Source organism: Ipomoea triloba, chromosome 3 (genome assembly GCF_003576645.1).
Source record: "Ipomoea triloba cultivar NCNSP0323 chromosome 3, ASM357664v1".
Lineage (NCBI taxonomy): Eukaryota > Viridiplantae > Streptophyta > Magnoliopsida > Solanales > Convolvulaceae > Ipomoea > Ipomoea triloba.
The window spans coordinates 17,618,814-17,638,611 of NC_044918.1; the positions used below are offsets into that span (position 1 = coordinate 17,618,814).

A 19,798-nucleotide genomic window follows, 5' to 3' on the forward strand; every position below is an offset into this window, starting at 1 on the left:
TTAATATGTGATTTTATTAATGATAAGTGTATATTTAAATTTTTAATAAACTAAAATCTTTTCAAATAATGACTAGTATTTACTTAACTCAAAGTCTCAAATTGATAACATGTCATTGTTATGATTTATTTATTTATAAATCAACATGAACCAACATATTTATTATAATTTTTTTATTAGCAATTGAAAAAGACATTTAAGACATCGTCCAGCACGAATTGTTAATCTTTTTTTTGAATACTACTGACTCTATTACAATGCAATATCTGTTCATAACCACCACCACCTATATAAAGGGGAGAGTTTGATGCCACTGGACCACAAGTTCACGAATTGTTAATCATTTAGCCAAATTGAAAATAGCATTAATAATCATTGCACATATGTCGCTTATTCATTAAGTTGCAGTCTACGTCAGTATTTGTCAATTGTTTACATTAACCCTAGAATAGATATGTCAATAGGTATTTGTCAAAAACAATAACCTTGAATAGAGAGGTCAATATAAGTTAGACTCACATATGTTGGAACAGACTTAACTTAAGTTGGCTAGGTAAAACCAACATGTTACTGTTCCTGGGATAGAACAAGACAACCTTTCACATGGGACCATGACAGGTCACCCTCCATTAACAAATTTGTATGTGGACCATAAAAAATACATCTTTAATATATTAAAAGTTTATAACAAATTGAGTACGTGCTATAGGGTAGTATTAAAAAGTCAATATTAGGATATGATTGGGTGCCACTAAATTACAAAATCTTTGGTACTTTGAAGTCTTTTTAATAACCTATATATTAAATAAGATTTTAAAATATTCAAAAAAAAAAAGATTTTAAAAAGACTTTAGGATTATAAGCTCACGTTTAAACCTAACAAAAAGCCCAGGTCCAAGCCTAATTTTTTTAAAACTTGGCGATGATTGCCAGTCCACTTGATATCAGTATATCACTACTTTTGAATCAATGAGATAGAACGACGCCGTATCACTAAACCATTTTGAAACCCTTGTCGCTCTCCTCAGCCCCCTTACTGCAAGCATCTACCTCCAAATCTTTTCTTCAATGGCGGCCTCGAGAGTGCTCTCCAGATTATCTTCTCGGTTACAGCCTGTAGCTCTCAAGATCAACAAGTCGGCTTCTTTGTCGCATGATGCATCGTTCCTCAAGCCAGCCTCCCAATCATCTGTCAAACGCTTCTCCCGAATCTCCAGGTATATACGCATACATACATGATTCATGTATCTGTTTTATGTTATTCTGCATGTATACGTACTAAAATGGAAATGCGGAGCTTGAGATGCTTATTGTGCTTGTGATTGAACTGGAAATTAGGTTACCCGTGGAATTGAGTGGAGTGGAGACGATGATGCCACTGTACAGTGCCATAGCTTCAGCTCGGCTGAAGTCCAGCTTGTCCATTGAGTCGCATAGCTGGAGTTTAGTTCCTCAAGGTAACGTTTTTGGCTTCATTTTCGGAATATTTTTTGCGTCCAGGAGATGTTCGATGTTTTGCTGTTGTTGGTGTTATAGAAATTTTCTCGTTTTTTCCCTCTCTCAAGCTATTTGGTTCTGTGACATCTGTAGTACCAAATGTATACTAGGTATTGAAGGATGAAGACTTTTTAGTTTGAAATTTGAATTGGATAATTCTTTCTCGAATTCATGTTTTAGAACCTTTTGGTATAAGGTCTATTAATAAGTGAAGTTTTAATAGGGTTAGAGTTTCTGTCAACTTTAAACTATTTTGTCAATTGCTACAACTGCAGTTTATCTTGGGATTGCCTGGAAGTTTCTACTTTGTTATACTATTTTGTCAGAAAAAAGCTATGTGGGAAGCACTTGAAACCTGCTTAAAATTATCTGTATTTTCACATTCCCTTTTTAGATTTTGGGGACCTCTATCCTTTTCCCAACCTCTGTATTAATTGCACATTCATACTCTGTAGGGGTATGTTTTACAAGTATCATTACTCGTTGAAAGATCTTGGTAGTTGTCATTTGTGGCTATTACTTTCATTACTTGCTTGTTGGTGGTTGGGTCTGTCTTTTGAATTGCGGTTTAATTGCCCTTTGAGGTTACTGGGGTTAGCTGTCTTGAATTCAGTTATTTTTAACGTCTTGAGGCTCAGTTATAAATTGTAATTGGAATGGGAAGGGGCATGGGGAATAGACTGCAAAAATTTTAGATGTTATATAGGTTGATGTACCATAGAGGGTTACCTTGTGTTAGGTAAACGAAGCTTGCAGCTGGAGTGCTAAAATTAGAGCAATGGGAGAGTTGTGTTCACTGTTAAAATTTTCATCCTGTAATTATACACCAAAGTCATGCATTATATAATGTTGAGAACTAAAAGGTGTAAAACGAATAATGTCTCTGCATTTGGTTTGGGCTGGGATTTATATAAAGGTATTGAAACATGGTCATAATTCAATTGGCTTGCTGCCTCAGTGCCACCTTTATATATTCTTGGGAAGCACATCTTTTGCGTCATCCAACCTTACTTGAAAGAAGTCTTGGTCTTTTTTTCCAAAGGTACCAAATAATGGCATTTGCTAGCACCTGATTTTCAGGTTATCTGGTTTGTTTATATGTTTATTGTGTGGAACAATGTATACTAATGCAAGTAAGGGCATGCAGAAGTTTATACTTTTCTTGTGACAATATCCTATCCTTGGCTTTGAAGGCACTGATGATTTCCTACTACTATATTTCTTGCATTTTGTTGTTTTACCATATATGCTTGTGTTATATACATCAACAGTGGGGTTTTGCACTAATTTTGTATATATTACAGGGAATTCACTGCCTTTATGATGGCACCTTTTGAGTCAAGTCCTGACTAGGCAGGCGGTTTCTTTCTTAGAAGGGATGTAGGCTACGGATTCTTGATATCTGAATTTAGACCAAAAACATTTCTTTGGTCACCTTAATAACTTTTTCCTACATCATTATTAGTGACTGATTTCCCAGTTCCTGGCAAGCATTTTGGTTTGCTGAGTTGTATACTAATCTGTATTTTGCTCTGTCCAAGAGGTTGATTTATTCATACTCAAAGGGTGAATTTTGGTGAGTAATGCTGTGCTATTATAAATACCTCATCATTTGCTGCTTCAAGGTTCTCATATTCTCATACTCCCCTCTCCCCTCTATAATATAGGGTATTCTATTTTTATTTTTATTTTTCCATTTTCTAGTGTATATGCTTTTGTCTGGTCCAGTTTGGAACAGAAATCATTATGTAATGTTCAATTTTTTATTATTTTTTTAAAAGAAGAAATTGTATATAAAATTTTATGATAAATTTTACTTAATATTAAACTAAATGATACAATATATATGTATATATACATATATATATATATATATATAGACAAAATGGAGAATCAGGGAAAATATAAAACAAGTCACTAGCAAAATTTTATATCAAAATCGATAGCATTTATTAGGCACAATATTAGCTGCAACATTTAGGTTTATATAACTGTGTTACAATGTAGTATCTGTTTATAGTTACTTTCTCAACCAAATGAACCACAAAGAGCCAATATCGCCTCTATTGAGACTCGAATCCACCCCCTTCCATGTAGGGTGTAATCGGGTTCCACTATACCATAAGGTCTTTGGCAAAAAAAGTAGCTTATTAATACCTATTACAACAAATAATAAAATTTAAAGAAAAAAATTTGAGAATCCATGTAATATAACTCCACTTACAAAAGTTTGTAACAAAACATTGTTTGCCCGTAAATTGGTTTTCAATTTGTTGATTTGTTTTGTTTGTTTGTTTTTTTTTTTTTTGTTGTAAATGTTGCAGACTTGGGCGGGTTAGTTAAGAGCATCAATATCAATGAATATTTGGTGGTTTTTTGTGGGGGTATAGTGTGATGTGGAGGTAAGAGAAGTAGGGGAGATGATGTGTTTTTTCCTGCAAATGAATAGTTTATTGTGGGCCTCAATGAGAGAAGAAAGAGAGAAAAGTTGGGTTTCATGTGTGTGTGATTGCACTAAGGGTAACCCTATTAGTAACTTTTGCATTAATTTTGGAATAGTAAAAACTTGATGGGTGGTGTTTTTATAAATGGGAGGGGAGTGTTTTAGTGGGGGTCTTTCTCCTGCAAAACAAAGGGTTTTGGCAGGTTTGGTGGCCCCATGGGAGAATGTTATTACGCCTCATGTGCATGAGGCGCAATGACGGCGGGTGCGTAAATTTATATTTTTTATTTTTTTATTTTTTTAGTTTTTGTTTTGTTTTTATTTTTTTTCTCCACTATCATTTTCCCTATTCTAATCACATCTGCAAAATCTCCTAAAAAATTCACTACTATTGAGGAAGGCCTAATACTATTGACAATTAGATTTCATGCGCGTGTAGTGTAGATATGCTCTAGGCACATAATTCTTTAGGGAATTGGTAGCTTGGGCGCCTGCCGCCTAACAACATGTTTTCCTTTTATTTTTAAAATTTTTTATTTTCTAATCACACTTAACAAAATTCTTCAAAAACTGAAAAAAAAAAAAAAAAAAAACTCCATTATAAGGATGCTCTAAGAACTAGGAAGGAGTAGTACGAAGGAATTTAATTACAAGAGGATCGAACGGTCGAACAGGGTCCACGTGGCGGATCTCTTCACCCGGCGAAAATTTTCAGATTTCCCGCGCTGAGGAGGTCACTCCAAGCCGGGTTCGAAATTTATCATTTTCCGTTTTTCACATAGCCCGAGGCTCGGACTCCCCGAACCAACCCCTATTTCAGGCCAGGTCAGCAGCAATAGTATTAAAATGTGTAACGGAAACGTAGACAGAGATCATGATATGCCTGAGACGATTGATCAATCTCCGCGAGACACCCAGAGAGAGATTGAGCAATTAATTAATTCTCACAACCAAATTCACCGCCGTCCGGAAATCATGGGGATGATATGCCGGAGAAGATTGATCAATCTTCTCCGGCATATCATCTCCCATGATCACCGTCTACGTTTCCGTTTCACATTTTAATTAAATAAATACTTAGCAAACGCGTACACATGCAGAGGATGGTAAGGTAGTTAGCTTTCATTGAAAGATCTCTGTGAGAAGGAAGTTCATTACTGTCTTTGGTTCACTGTTTTTTTTTTCTCGAAACTTCCCCGGAGATGTCGTCGTCGTCGTCGGCTCTCAGAGACGTGGATCCGTTGCTGAAGGATCTGAATGAGAAGAAGCAGAATTTCCGGCGGAACGTGGTATCGCTGGCGGCGGAGCTCAATGATATGCGCATCCAACTTCAGTCTAAAGAGCAGAGCTTCGCACGGGAAACCCTAACACGGCAGGTATGCGAAAAGTGTGTCGATTTTCTATGTGAAATCGCATCATTTCAACCTTTTTGTTTTGCGTCTGTAAATCTTTAGGGTGGGTCAGGTTGTTCCTCAGCTTTACTTTAATATTTAATTTAATTTAATATATTGATATACAGGAAGCGGAGAACAAGGCAAACAAAATGGAGGAAGAATTAAACAGGTTGCATAAGATCGTGGAGGAGAAAGATTTGCAGCTTGAAGCTTCAACATCCACCGTTGAGAAGGTTCTGTTTATTCTAACTAAATTTTGATAATCTTCTTCTCTCTCTTTTCCCTGGAAAAAAAAAATTCTTAAAAGATCAACTTATATTTTTATTTGTTCAATCTTCAAATTAGTGAGTTTACTTGTTGTTTTTTGAGGGGATCTGACTGTGTTGCTTATGAAGGATCTTGATTGTATGATGGTTTTGATTGTAATTACTTGAATGATTTTACTTGGCTGAATTAAGTAAAGTGGGCTTTATCTGCGTCTAATAAAGCATCCTATTGTCATTTCAAGATTTTTTTGACTTCTATCCTTTTGCTTCCTTTTTTGCTTTAGTTTGGTTCGTTTATCATTATCTTATTGTCTATTAGGTATGCTCATCAATACACATGATTACTGATGAGAAATGGAAAATGGTGTACTTATTAGTGCATTAAAACTGGTTTAATTGAATGATTTGATTTGAAATATATATATCCTTCATCTTATTACATACTCCCTGCTATATTATAAGAGAGGAATTCACAAGATGCTGCTACATACATTTGTTTAAGCGCTCAAGTAAGCGTTGTATAATGCAGTTGTTGTCTATGTCAAAAAGTTGAGGTGAAATAAACTAAACCTAACTGTAAATTTGTTTAATTCATGCAGTATCTCTCGGATGTAGATGATCTTAAATCTAAAATTTCAGCTACTCAGGCATCTGCAGATGCTAGTGCTGCAGCTGCACAAGCGGTGCAACTTCAGTGTTTCGAACTTATAAAGGAACATGAAGATTGCTTAAATAGACTGGGAGAGCAATTAGATCTGTTACAGAAGGATCCTCGAGTGAGGGAAGGTTCCCAAATGCAACTGAAAGATGAAGTCTCGAGGATTGAAAATCATTTCAGACAAGAGTTGGCCCAGATGCGAGATGAATTAAAGTTCATGTCCAGTCTTTGGAGCCTAAAAACTCAGGAGTTGGTATCTCAGGTTGTACACATCACAGTTCTCCGAATTTTTATCTGTAAGAAATTTAATTCATGTTAGTTAATGAATTCCCTTTGATCTATGGAAATAGTTAGAGAAGTGTCGAAGAGCAGATCAGCAGATGAAGCTAAAAACAAAGATGTTGGAATCTCAGGTTTTGTACATCACAGTTCTCCCGAAATTTTATCCTATACAGGTTTAATTCGTGTTTCGTTAACAACTTCCATTTCATTTGTGGTAATAGTTAGAAAAGCACCGAGGCCAGGCCAGCAGTTGAAGCTAAAAGCCAAGCAGTTGGAATCTCAGGTTCATACACATGAAAGTTCTCTGATTTTTTTATCCTCGCAAACCTCGATCTATCTTTGCTAAATGACTTACATTTCATTTGTGGAAACAGTTGGAAAAGCATCAGATAGCTGAACAGCAGTTGAAAAAGAGGGTGTTAGATTTGGAGTTCTGTCTCCACAAGGTTTGTTAATGATTTCCATTATGCATATATAGTAGCAATTCGGGTAACCTGGTCAAGATGGCAAGAAATCCACACTTGTAACCACATGGTCATGAGTTTGGATCCTTGCCCCTTGGTTTGAGCCTTCAACTATGGATAACCTAGGTTGATTTACTTCATTGTGGTCCTTTACCGCTAGGTTCACAAGGTAGAAACCTAACAGGGTTGTGGGTTTTCCTTGTAAAAAAATATAGTAGCAATTTGAGGATATTTAGTTGGGGTTAACCCCAATCGAGATAGAAAGAGATCCACACTTGTAACCACATAGTCATGAGTTCTAAGGCAATGAACTATGAATAGAAATGGCAACAGGGTACTCCCTGTCCCTTTCCCCGCCACCCCGGCCCGTCCCTGTCCGCCTTATGCGAATACTGGCATACTGCCTTTCTCCAATATATATATAATAACAATAGCGTTGTGGGGTTTACTGAATTTTAGAAATGCATTTCTTTCCAGATGGGTGGACAGCATGAAGCTCTCAAGGAAATCAGAGATCAATTGGCAAGTAAAAATGGTGGACAGTCAAGCAATGAGAATAAGATTTTCTGGGACAATTCAGGGTTCAAGATTGTGGTTTCCATTTCAATGGTGGTATTGGTACTGTTTACAAAGAGATAGGGGTTTTGTTAAGGTTTATAGAGGCAGCAGATAAGCTAGCTAGGTTTCAAAGCGACTGAAGTTGAGGTAATGACTGAAGTGTCATTCTAAGTGGATCCTCCTATTATGATTATGAATTCATGCGGTGATATATGTATCTAGTACTTGTGTTTGTGTGTGTGTGAGAGATGTTAAATTGACATTTTTGCACTTAAAAATAAGTATTTCATTTATTTTTTTTTCTCCAACAAATTATTGTTTATATGTATGGATGGCCGCAATTTGGTTTGACTTTAATCGGACATTGTAGCAATCATATCGAAATAGTATGAACGGTTTTGGTTATGATTTAAAGCTAAAAAAATAAAATAAAACAATTGTTGAATCGTGTTTTTTTGAAGACTTGGAGTAGCCGGCAGGCAGCCATTCTACCATCTCTGCCATCGATTACAACCATGCCCACTAACTACTGTGCCCGACGGTGGAGACCCAGAAAGTTGGTCGGTGTTGGTATTCACTACTAGTAAGTCCATTGTTGCTTTTGTGTTCCCATTTTCCTCTTTCTTTCCAATCTCCTCAATTACTACGGATTGGATTCACTAACCCCATTAACTCTTATTCACACAAACAAATAATTTACAAAACGTTATAACCACAAATTTTAAGTAAGCTTGAGACTTCCGGTGCAAGAAAATTTGTTTTTTTTTTTAACTTTGTTTCAGCTCACCTTATCTTAAGATCGAAAATTTGAAAGTCTATTTAATCTCCCTCTAGACTTTTTAGTCTGTTTGGGACCAATTTTCACATATTCCTTGAACAAAACATGATACGGAGTATAAATTATAAAGAGATATTCTTGTCATCTAAAAAATGAAAATGATTTTTTATTTTTTATTTTTAAATTCCAGTTTCCGATAACAAACTCAGTAATCAGACCGAGATAGAGGCATAGAGCAGAGCGGCTATGTGACGGCCACACATGGCCTGCGCTTCCGCTTCCTTCACCTTCAAACCGCTGCAAAAGGCTCAGCTTCACCTCTCTTCCTTCTCCTACTGTAAGTATTCATCAATGCTCAACCCTTTTAAGATCTACACCTCATATTTCCCTTCAACCAAGCTCACACTTGAAGTTGAAACACATGTTACTCGCTTGGAAACAGACCGAGAAATCTCAAGAATCATACCGCGTAGCGTAAATTGTAGAGAAAATGGTTCTGGGTTGTCTTCTTTTACTTCTAAAGTTAGCAGGTTTAGTAGAAAACATTCAAAAAATAATCATGCAGTAGAAAATGTTGAGAAAAGGGTCGTATTAAAAGAAGGGCATGGGGTAAATGGGTTAAATTCACGAAAAAGAGGGGAATTAAGCCCTGAAATTTCTATTGTTAAATCCAAAAATGGGTCTTCTGGAAAGAAGGATGAGAAAAGTAGGAGGGTAGAGCAAAAATCAAGAAAGAATGATGGCAAGGAGGTAGCAATAGAGGAGCAAAGGGAAAAAGGATCTAGTAAAGGTAAGGTACACTCACCAGAAGCTAAGTTGAGGCTAGGGTTGGATATGTGCTCGAAAAGAGGGGATTTTTTGGGGGCAATTAGGCTGTATGAGTTGGCTAGGAAGGAGGGAGTAAGAATTGGGCAGTACCATTATTCTGTGCTTCTGTATCTTTGTTCTTCTGCGGCTACTGGTTTTCTGCAGCCTGCAAAAAGCGGGAGTGGTAGTAGGAGTTTGAACCCGTTAGAATCAAAGGAGGTTAGTAGTGTGGGGTTTGAAGATAATAGTGAATTTTCCCGAATGGAAAATAGAAAACCTTATGGAGGAGAGAATGGTTTGACAGTAGATAGCTCTTTGGAAAATAATTTGCAACATAATTCTCAAAGTACGTTTAGTTGGAGTGAATTGTTGAGCACGCCTTTGGACTCTTCTCCTCAAACTCTAGATGAATTAGTTCAGTTGATGAAGACTAGTGTCAAGCCTTCTGAGGTAAAAGATGCAAGGGATCAACAGGAAGGCTATGTAATTCAAGTAGGCCAAGATGTCAAGAGCTTTGCACTTCGAAAGGGTTTTGAAATATGTGAGTTGATGCGTTTAGAAAAGGTTCCAATGAATGAGGCGACTTTCACATCCATGGCTAGACTGGCAATGTCTTTAGGCGATGGTGATAAGGCATTTGATGTGGTGAAGCAAATGAAGGAATGCGGGATAGATCCAAGACTACGATCCTATGGTCCTGCTCTTAGTGTTTTCTGCAATAGCGGAGATGTTGAGAAAGCATTCATGGTTGAAGGACATATGCTGGAGAATGGGGTTTATCCAGAGGAGCCTGAACTAGAAGCACTGTTGAAACTAAGTGTTGAGGCTAAAAGGAGTGACAAGGTCTATTATTTATTGCATAAACTTAGAATGAGTGTTAGGCAGGTTTCTCCTTATACTGCTGATTTGATTGAGGAATGGTTTCATAGTAAGGCTGCTTCTGGAGCGGGAAAAAGAAAATGGGATCAAAGATTAATTAGGAAAGCAATTGAAAATGGAGGTGGAGGTTGGCATGGACAAGGCTGGTTGGGAAATGGAAAATGGACTGTGTTGCGTACATCCGTGGGGTCTGATGGCTTCTGTAAATGTTGTGGTGAACAATTAGCAACCATTGACCTAGATCCTGAAGAAACCGAGAATTTTGCCAAATCAGTCGCATCTATAGCGTCACAGAGAGAGAAGAATTTAAATTTTCAGAAATTTCAAGTATGTAAAGTTGTGTTGTGAGTAATTTCTTGTTCTCAAATAATATGTGGGCCTTACGAGGGTAAAAATAATCAACTGAATGCAGAAATGGCTCGACGACCATGGACCTTTTGAAGCAGTTGTTGATGGAGCAAATGTTGGTCTCTTCAGCCAAGGAAAATTTCAACCATCTAAGGTAAGTGTTTGATTACACAGTTGACAAAATACAAGAATAAATTATTTTTTCTTTCTTGTTCTTATCTCATCTTGTAATTTTCTTTTGTCCAAATGATATTCATCTTAAAGGTCAATGCTGTTGCGAATGGAATTCGTCAGATGCTTCCTTCTAAAAGATGGCCTCTTATAATCTTGCATAATAGACGAGTTTCTGGTGATATGATGCGCAAACCATTAAACAAGGCACTTGCACAGAAGTGGAGAACTGCTGATGCACTCTATGAAACACCTACCGGTTCAAATGATGATTGGTAAGAACTATGGTGAAATTTTTGTTGCCATTTATTCAATATTTTATGATGCACCGTCATATATATAGCCATCTGGAAGTAACTTGTTCTTCAGGTACTGGTTATATGCAGCTATAAAGTTCAGATGCTTAATGGTGACAAATGATGAAATGAGAGATCATTTGTTTCAATTACTTGGAAATGACTTTTTCCCTAAATGGAAAGAGCGACATCAGGTGAGTTTTAATACTTATATCAGTGCTTGGGACGCTTATACTGGTTGGTTCTGATGAAGGATTTTTATTTATTTATTTTTATGAAAGGTGCATTTCGGTTTCTCGGAAATAGGTCCAGTATTTCACATGCCTCCCCCATATTCTGTTGTAATCCAGGTTTGTCTTTTCTTGCAACTAATGTATTAATTTTTTCGACCTGGAATCTAGACATGGATGGAACATGCTCATGATCCATAAATTAATATACACGACTTAAAAGTTAGCATGGGTTAATCGTATTTGTTTCAAAGTTGATAAAATAGAACTTTTTAAAAATTATTTTTCTTAAGTGTAGATAACAATAAATAGAACGGATGGCACTTTTTGTTGACAGGAGTCAGAAAAAGGTCACTGGCACATTCCAATCGCATCAGAGCTTGAATCTGAAAGGGATAGGACCTGGTTATGTGTTACACGGGCTAACCCACACACGACAGGGAAGAATTCTCCTAATGTATCCAAAGGTATTTGTTTATAAATGAAATAGCAGTTGTTAAGCACTATTACGACTGCATCACAAATATTCAATTTCATACGGACATATAAAAACTTGATCTTTTTTCTTTCAAAAAAAAAAAAAAAAAACTTGATCTTTTTAATGTTAAATGTTTCCCACGAATGATAAATGTTAAATGTTTCCCACATATGTGGACATATAAAGAGTTTATCTATTTTAAAACCAGAAACAGAAGTTCCAAGCCATAAGGAGAAAGATGCAAGCTCAAGTACTCAAAAGAAAACTCGAAAAGAAGTGACTAGAAGGAAGCATGGCAACAATGAGATTAGTCCAGAGGTACCCAAAGAGACGTGTGCAAATCTAAAAGGTGTTGATGTTCTACAATCATCGAGATCTCCAAATCAGAAAATGGTTCGTCAAGAACTTGAGGCTGCAGAGACGCTTGGCAGCTGCACGATTGATTTCCAAATATAATGTATGTGACCGAGGCCTGCCTTCAGAATCATCGGGACCTTGTTTGGCACTTGAGCTGACAAAGAAAATCTGATCAACAGTTTCACGATTTTGATCCTCCTCTTGCCTTCGGTCACCCTATAAACAACCCTAACCGAATGAGCTGACTACAATTCTGCAATGTTCTTCATTAGCGAGAATATCTTTTTCCACCATAGCCGTAACGAGGTAGGAGTGTGGATGCTGCTGAAGAAAGAGGTTCCTCCAGCGTCTCAAATTTCACCTGTGTTTAAGTTGAGGGAAAATTGTATCTGTAATTCTCTTCTGCAAAATCCCTTGTAAATCACTACTTCATTCACCCTCTGCAATCCTCTCTCTTACTGTTGCATAGAGTATTTTATTGTGCTCTAAATCAGCAAAACACAGCCTGTTTTGGCTCATGGCGTGTTCCCTTGTAACCTAAGACAGTGGAAGTTGCATTTTCTGTTTTGGTTGTTTCGAGGCTGGAAATTATGATTTCTGAGCTGCCATTTTTATAATCAGCTTGCATGTGCCTTGCATTTGGACACTGGATTCCATGATTCTCCATTAAATGTTAGTGCTGGTTTTATCACCCAACTCTTGAAAGTTGAAACATGAACCAAAAAAAAATGTTTTTTTTTTTTTTGCGAAAAACAATACAACATCAACACGTGTACCTGCAACCACTACTCAAGGGTAATACTCGGTAAAGAACATCATGGAGGTAAATCAGCTAAGATTGCTCAAACCAAGAATGCTCGGCCCGACAAAACATCTGGAAGGATGAAAATCCTCGACTGAACACAGATGCTAAACCTTCTTTGCTTACTGCGAACCTGCCACTGGTGAGATTCGATCTTGATCTTTGCTCCCAAACTTCACCCTTGTGACCAGTTGAACTGCCCATGCAGGCTACTCAATACCACCTTAAAAACATATATGGTTGGACTAAAGTTTTTGCAAGAAATGTATATTGTTTGAATAAAAGGTGTGTTGAGGCAACAGAAAGAGGCTGACTGGCGGTTGGATAGGTATCTGCACAGCTTGTTTTGGAAAGGGAATGGGAAAGGGGTTAGTACCCTTAAAGATCACGGGACTGACAGTAACTTTTGTCTCTCATATGTGCCCACACACACTCCATTTCTCTGCTTTTAGAATCTCTCTCATTAACCCTTGTCTGTTTCTGCTCTATATCTCTCTCCCTCGGAAACAGACACACAATATTGACACATTAAAATGGACCACTCTTCTTTCCCCTAAAGGTTATCCTGTGCTCTTGCAACGTTTCTGTTTTTTGCTCTGTACAGTTTCTTTGGTTCTGTTCTCAAGCTTTCTTGCTCAAGGAAACAATGCAGGTGGATACTGTGTTGCCTGCCAATGAACAGATGATGAAGATGATACCAGAAGTTGAAGAAACAGATGAGGATAATGATGATACCAAATTTCAAAAGTCTCTAAGAGTAAGTCTTTTTTTAAAAAAAGAAATTTCTCTGTTTTGTTTCTTGAAACTTGTTTAATTATCTTGATTGCAGGAACTCAGGGATTTGTGCTCTCAGCTTCATCATGCTGCAGACTACTGTGAGACCACATTCCAGAATTCTGAACAGAAGAGAAGGCAAGTCTTCCAATTCTTTGAGTCGGGAAACTCGCAGCTACTACTCATAAACCTCGTTCTGGTGGCCCTAGCTGGTAAACCAGCCTAGGTTGTCCATAGCTAACTGGCTCAAACCAGGAGGGCTGGTATTCAAACTTGTGACCTTGCGGTTATAAGTTTGCAAGTTTTCCAATTTAACAGTATGAAGTTGTGCATATTTTTCATTCTGCATTTATTTATGTGTGTGCAGTGTGGTGGAGCACACAAGAGAGTACATATGCAGGGCTGTCGTTACGGTCATTGATCATCTGGGATGTGTATCTGCTAACCTTGAATGTTGTCTTGCAAAGAGCAACAACATTTCTGAAACAGAACTTCGAATTGATTGCCTGAAACAGGTTAGTAGTTAGTACTTAATACAACCAGAATTAGCAGAAAACATGGTTGAGCCAATACTTGTCTGTTTGTTTTGAATTATAGAGGCTTGGAACATCCCAATACTATGCTCAGAAGCTTGCAGTTACCAGATTTTACTGGAGCGCTAGTTGCCCGAGATTTCACCCTCGCTATCTATCCCCGCGTAATCATTTCATTCTATCACTCAAACCAATTCTTTTCATCAAATGTTGTGGTCTCTACTTCTTAAAGCTGATTCTGTTTTCTTGATCAGCAATGCCAGATCCTATGCGAACAGGAGGAGTCACGAGGTTAGTTTTCTTTTCGGATTTGAAACTGCAATGATTTGAGTCGTGGCAACGACATGTTCCAAGTCGTGGAAGGTCTCGGGTTTGAGTCTTGTGAATGGAGCAACAAACATTAGGGAGAAAGTAAGGAACTTTTGAGTAATATTTTGTGTCTTTAAACTTGTGTGAATGAAGGGAATCAGATAGTCCAGTTGCTGCTAAGCCTGAATTTGAAGCAGAAGATGAAGTGCCACTTTTCCTCTACACTTGCAACTACAAGGCTTCTTTGGCTGAGGATACTGAGAAGGGGATTAGCTCCTCACCAGGTAAAATGATCTACAAACCACTCTGAACTTTGAATGTCCTCTTTGTTTTTTTTTGGGTGACGAGGGTAACCCACAGTTCACTATCTGAGGGTATGCATTGGGTAAACCCCATAAAAAGTCACAAAGAGGTAAACCATCTTAGATTGTCTATAGCTGACTGGCTCAAATTAAAAAGGCCAATAAATTGCTCTCAGTGGGAGTCAAACTTGAAACCTTGTGGTTACCAGACAAAAAATCCAACCAACTTGGCTCTTGCTTTGCAGGATAAGTGTGGAGCATACAAGTATAACATACAAAATGAAAATGTGTAGTTCCACTATCTACTTTAACTTCTAGTTGAAACGGAACATATCTGACCTCGTTGGGCACATCCTTAAAACACTCAAACCAAACATGTGATTGTGAAGCATACTATAATTATCTTATACAAAGGTTAAACATTATCTTAACAACAAAAACCATTCTTGAATATCTGCAGTGCTGCCTGTTCGTCATGACCTTCCAGCACTACCAAAACCTCAAAATCCCAATTTTGAGTTCCAGGTATCCATCCTATCTATATATGCTGTTTCACAGTTGGATATGAGGAATGGTGAGTAGAAAAGCTAATTAATGTTGTGTGTTTTTGGTTGAATTAAGGATGGTCGGAAGCTAAAACGGAGCATATTGAACTGGAAAGCATTGCAGACTACAGATTTGAAGTCAATGATTCGGCGAGGCAAAAGAACACTAAACACTCCTGTTAGCTACTGCTAAGGTTAATTAGGACTTGATTCCTGTATTTGTAATGCATGTATGTATAAACAAGCACATCCATTCCTGCTTCAACTAGAGAATGTTATCATTTCAGTTTCATATTTAATTAAGGGATGGTTAAGAATATGGTGTTATTGGTGATTTGGTGTACATTATCATATCCTTTGATTTACGGAAAAGTCTATAACTGCTACCGGAATGTGCAATTTGAGTGAAGTCTGCCTTGTGATCTTAGCCGGTAAATGATCACAATGAGGTAAACCAACCTAAGTAGACATTTCTCACGGGAGTCAAATTTGGAACCTTAGGGTTACCAAACCAACTTGTATGTGGTTGCTTCAAGTCTATGATATCCTATAAACACAGCACCAGCATTGTATTGTATGAAAAATACGTTTGTAGTATATATATCACGATAAAAAAAAATACTATTAACTTGTTCTTTATTGTGATAATTGTTGATGAATATATCGAGTTCAACCCAATAGGAAAAGCTCGAGTGGATAGGGCCCCGGAAGGAAGTCAGGAGCGGAGGCTAGCTACCCCACCTCGGGCTCGGATGAGACAAGAAGGGCTTCCGAGCCCAGCCCTAGGGTTGGCGCAAATTTTATTGTGGACCGCGGTCCACAATGGATTGTGGTTCATGCATCAAAACGACGTCGTTTTGATTAATGAAAAGAAACGGCTGAAACAACTCCGTTTCAGGCCGTTAACTCTGTATGTATAACATATTCAGTTTCATTTTATATACATTGTAGTTCCCTTTCAACACAACTACATTCCTTTCCGATATAACTACAGTTTCGGTCGACATTATACACTCAAATATGTGAAACTATTATTCAGTTTCGTTTCAACACAACTACAGTTTCTTTTATAATACAATGCAGTTCCCTTTCAATATAACTACAGTTCCTTTTCGATAAAGCTTATACACTCAAATATATAAAACTGTTATTCAGTTTCCTTTCAACACAACTACAGTTTCTTTTATAATACATTGCAATTTCCTTTCAACATAAATACAGTTTCGTTTGATAATATAAAAACAAATGTGAGGCAATATCTTTTGAAATGAACTGTAATTTCATTTATGGAACTCCATTAAAACTTGACGACAACCGTTTCTCTACTTAATGAAACGGCGGCGTTTTGGAATCATATGGATTGTGAACTATGATCCACCGTATAATGATTGCGGGGTTGGCCTCTAGGGACAACCTCTGGGCCCATGTAAGGGATTGGGTAGAGACCTAGTCTTATGAGGGTACCATATTCTTAGGGAGTTCGTTGGACAAATTAATTTACATAGGTAACCCTTGTCTAAGTTGGGAGTTAGGACACCACATGTCCAATTATTACATTCTCTTGTAATACACAAACAAACCTCCAAACAAATCTTTGTCTTTTCCTTCATTGTTTATATTATTTCATTCTTATTTATTATTTGAGATTAGTTGAGACCTGATTCAATTAATTTCATCAATTTTATATGTTGTGTCCATTAGTCATGGTGGAATATAGAAAAAGTTTGAATTTGATGTTTTTTAAGAATGAAACAATGAATAATTGAAATGTAAAATCAAAACATGATGTATGGGCATTATGAACAAAATAAACAAAATCTTAAATAAGATATTAATGAACAAGAAATACAAGATTACTGCCAAACACCTTGTGCCCATATGGTATGTAGTGACTATCGGTCCTCAGTGGAGGCGTTAAAGTATAGATGAACAGATACTACATTATCACATTGTGAGTTTAGTCCAAGGGAAGTAACTTGGTTGAAAGTCTTGAAATATTAATTGGGGATTAATTATGGCTACTGTTATATTGAATGGAATGCTGATTACCATTAATTAATTAAGGGTTGTTATCATCATCCCATTGAGCATGCCATTAGTCATCTTATCAAAAAGATCATCAATACTACCATTATTGCACAATTAGTCAATTACTATAAGAAGTCATGGATGCCATAATACAACTATCCTATGGTGCACGGAAAGTCAGTGATTAAAGTATTTCTTCGTTTTAGTATCAGTTTACAAATTAATCAAAAGTTTTCAGAAAAGTTATAGAATATTTTTTAATTAATAAAAATTTTAAAAACTTATTTTCTTGGTCCCAAACATGTTTCTAGCCTAAATTTTAAAAACATTTTCGGACCCAAATTAGAAATTTAGAAACGCATTTCTACCCCATTTTTAAAATTCTGACCAGATTAAGGAAAAAAAGAAAGAAAATAAAGAAGAAGAAGAAGACAATATCATAATCCTTGGCTTAAAAATATTTCTAAAGCTCTCTACTTCCTATTGTAGACATCCTACAGTAATTTTCAGTCTGAACTCTCCATATGTACCTGTTCAAACACTCCAAATAGGAATATGGTTGAAATTGGCCACTGAACGTGACCTGAAAGTGCAATTAGGCCACTGAACGAAAAAAATGTGCAATTAGGCCACTGAACACTCCAAATGCATGGAATTTCACCTGATAGCAGGTTACCTTCCATTTCATCAGGCATCCATGTAAGCAGGCAACCTTATCAAATGGAAGGTAACCTGCTATCATGTGAAATTGCATGCATTTGGAGTGTTCAGTGGCCTAATTGCACATTTTTTTTCGTTCAATGGCCTAATTGCACTTTCACGTTACGTTCAGTGGCCAATTTGAACCTTATTCCCTCCCAATAATAGTGAATTTGACTTTACATAATAAAGGGAAAAAAGGTTTGTAATTTTCACCTTACTTTACACTATTTATAGGTTATATGTAAAAATTTGTGTTCATTTATTTTCACAATTTATCTATATTTTATATTTTTAGTTCATGTTAGGTCATCTTTACTAAAATTAACCTATAACATTTTATTTTTATAAAATGTTGTTATTATTTTAATTTAAAATAATAAATATGATAAAATGTATTATAAACAATTTAAAATAAGAGTCCACTAGCACCATTTACTATACATGATTGTGTAGTTAACATCCTAAACTCAAAAAAATATCAATTTTTTTAAACACTTAAAAAATCAATTAAATACCTTAACTGTAAAAATAAATAAACAAATTAGATGAGTGCTTCTTCCATCTATTGTAGTCTGTAGAAGCGAGCCACGTTATTATGGACCACACACGTGCCGCATTGCGTCGTCGTGATGCCGCACCGAAGTTGACAATGTTTTTATTTATTTATTATTCGTTTTCTTATGCTGTATTACTATTATTAAAATGTGCCAAAAATAAAGTACCCTGGAAAGAAAAAGGATCGTATTAGAAAAAACGCACAAAAACCATTTTAAAAATATGAGGAAGAAAAGAGAAGTAATTATTATTATTTTTTCTTTTTTCAGACCTTATATATTTTGCAGTTATGTTCAATTGAGTCTATTTTGTAAATTTTGTTCATCAATTTTAAGTGTATCTCGTTTTGGAAGCAAGTCCTTTAGTTTTATTGTGTTTTTTAATAATTAAAAAACAAAACTATAATTATTGTACTTTTTTGATGGTATAGATAAGATCATGTATACTTTTTAAGATCATGTATACTTAAATATGGTATACTTAATTTTCAAAAAAAAAAATGGTATACTTAATTGTATTGAGAATATTTGCAATAGGGCTGAATAATATTAGCAATGATATTGATAGTGCAACTAAGTATAATATATCTTATTATAATAGGGTACTATTGATCTATGTTTTGTTTGGCACGCTTGGTGGCTTAGCTAAAAGCTGAAAAAGATAGTAGCTAATAAGTTAAGTAATTGAAATTAAAGTGTTTTGTAAAATTAATTATTGAATTAGTTGATAGGTGTAAAAAGACATAAAAGAATAAATTAACATATTAGGATTTTGATTAATGAATGATAGATGATGTCATTTTTGTAAATTTTTTGTTTCAAAGGAGAGGGGGACACCCAAAAAGGACATAGCTATCACCATAGGCTACCTCGTAACCGGGGGCCCTACGTTGGAATCTCGCGCCCAGTTGGTCTTCAAGGAGGGTATGTCGCAGCCCATGTGGGGCTTCGTCAATCATAGTGAGGTCGGGTGTGTAGTTCGCGCTTGCTTGGCCAACACATCAGCAATTCTGTTCTGCTCACGATATACATTAATACATGTCCCAAATCAATGTCCTCAAACTTCTGAAACACCTCAAGGCATCTGGAAATAGTGTTATTCCTTTTGTTTCCCCGAGGGCTATACCCCCTCAAGGCGTTGATTATGTTTTTAGAATCACATTCCAGAATCAGCTTTCGCACACCTAACTGCACCGCCACGCACAGCCCTTGAAGGATCTCCCATTCCTCCGCTTCATCCACTGTGTAAGCTCCTATATTGTACGTAAATCCTCCTTTCCATCACCCCCAATGGTCTCTCAACACCCCCCCCCCCCCCCCCCCCCCCCCCCCCCCCCCCCCCC

At 36.6% G+C, this 19,798-nt stretch overlaps 4 protein-coding genes across 4 annotated transcripts; all 4 read left to right on the top strand.

The window, feature by feature from the left end:
- Positions 1-979: 979 nt before the first annotated feature.
- On the top strand, positions 980-3,121 carry LOC116013874. The gene is made up of 3 exons (XM_031253832.1): positions 980-1,217; positions 1,339-1,457; positions 2,802-3,121. The coding sequence occupies exons 1-3, from the start codon at positions 1,069-1,071 to the stop codon at positions 2,819-2,821; spliced, it is 288 nt and encodes a 95-aa protein (XP_031109692.1). The 5' UTR covers positions 980-1,068; the 3' UTR covers positions 2,822-3,121.
- Positions 3,122-4,677: 1,556 nt separating this feature from the next.
- LOC116013337 (nuclear envelope-associated protein 2-like) lies at positions 4,678-7,844 on the top strand. The gene is made up of 7 exons (XM_031253027.1): positions 4,678-5,316; positions 5,460-5,567; positions 6,200-6,520; positions 6,609-6,671; positions 6,762-6,823; positions 6,915-6,986; positions 7,482-7,844. The coding sequence occupies exons 1-5, from the start codon at positions 5,143-5,145 to the stop codon at positions 6,792-6,794; spliced, it is 699 nt and encodes a 232-aa protein (XP_031108887.1). The 5' UTR covers positions 4,678-5,142; the 3' UTR covers positions 6,795-6,823; positions 6,915-6,986; positions 7,482-7,844.
- Positions 7,845-8,530: 686 nt separating this feature from the next.
- On the top strand, positions 8,531-12,523 carry LOC116013336 (proteinaceous RNase P 1, chloroplastic/mitochondrial-like). Its single transcript, XM_031253026.1, has 7 exons — positions 8,531-10,353; positions 10,439-10,528; positions 10,639-10,820; positions 10,915-11,035; positions 11,123-11,191; positions 11,409-11,538; positions 11,758-12,523. Exons 1-7 carry the CDS (start codon positions 8,602-8,604, stop codon positions 12,003-12,005), a joined length of 2,592 nt encoding a protein of 863 aa, XP_031108886.1. The 5' UTR covers positions 8,531-8,601; the 3' UTR covers positions 12,006-12,523.
- Positions 12,524-13,247: 724 nt separating this feature from the next.
- Positions 13,248-15,557, top strand: LOC116014025 (probable protein ABIL4). The gene is made up of 8 exons (XM_031254009.1): positions 13,248-13,465; positions 13,538-13,620; positions 13,850-13,997; positions 14,080-14,179; positions 14,270-14,306; positions 14,478-14,608; positions 15,087-15,151; positions 15,248-15,557. Exons 1-8 carry the CDS (start codon positions 13,355-13,357, stop codon positions 15,362-15,364), a joined length of 792 nt encoding a protein of 263 aa, XP_031109869.1. The 5' UTR covers positions 13,248-13,354; the 3' UTR covers positions 15,365-15,557.
- The last annotated feature ends 4,241 nt before the right edge of the window (positions 15,558-19,798 follow it).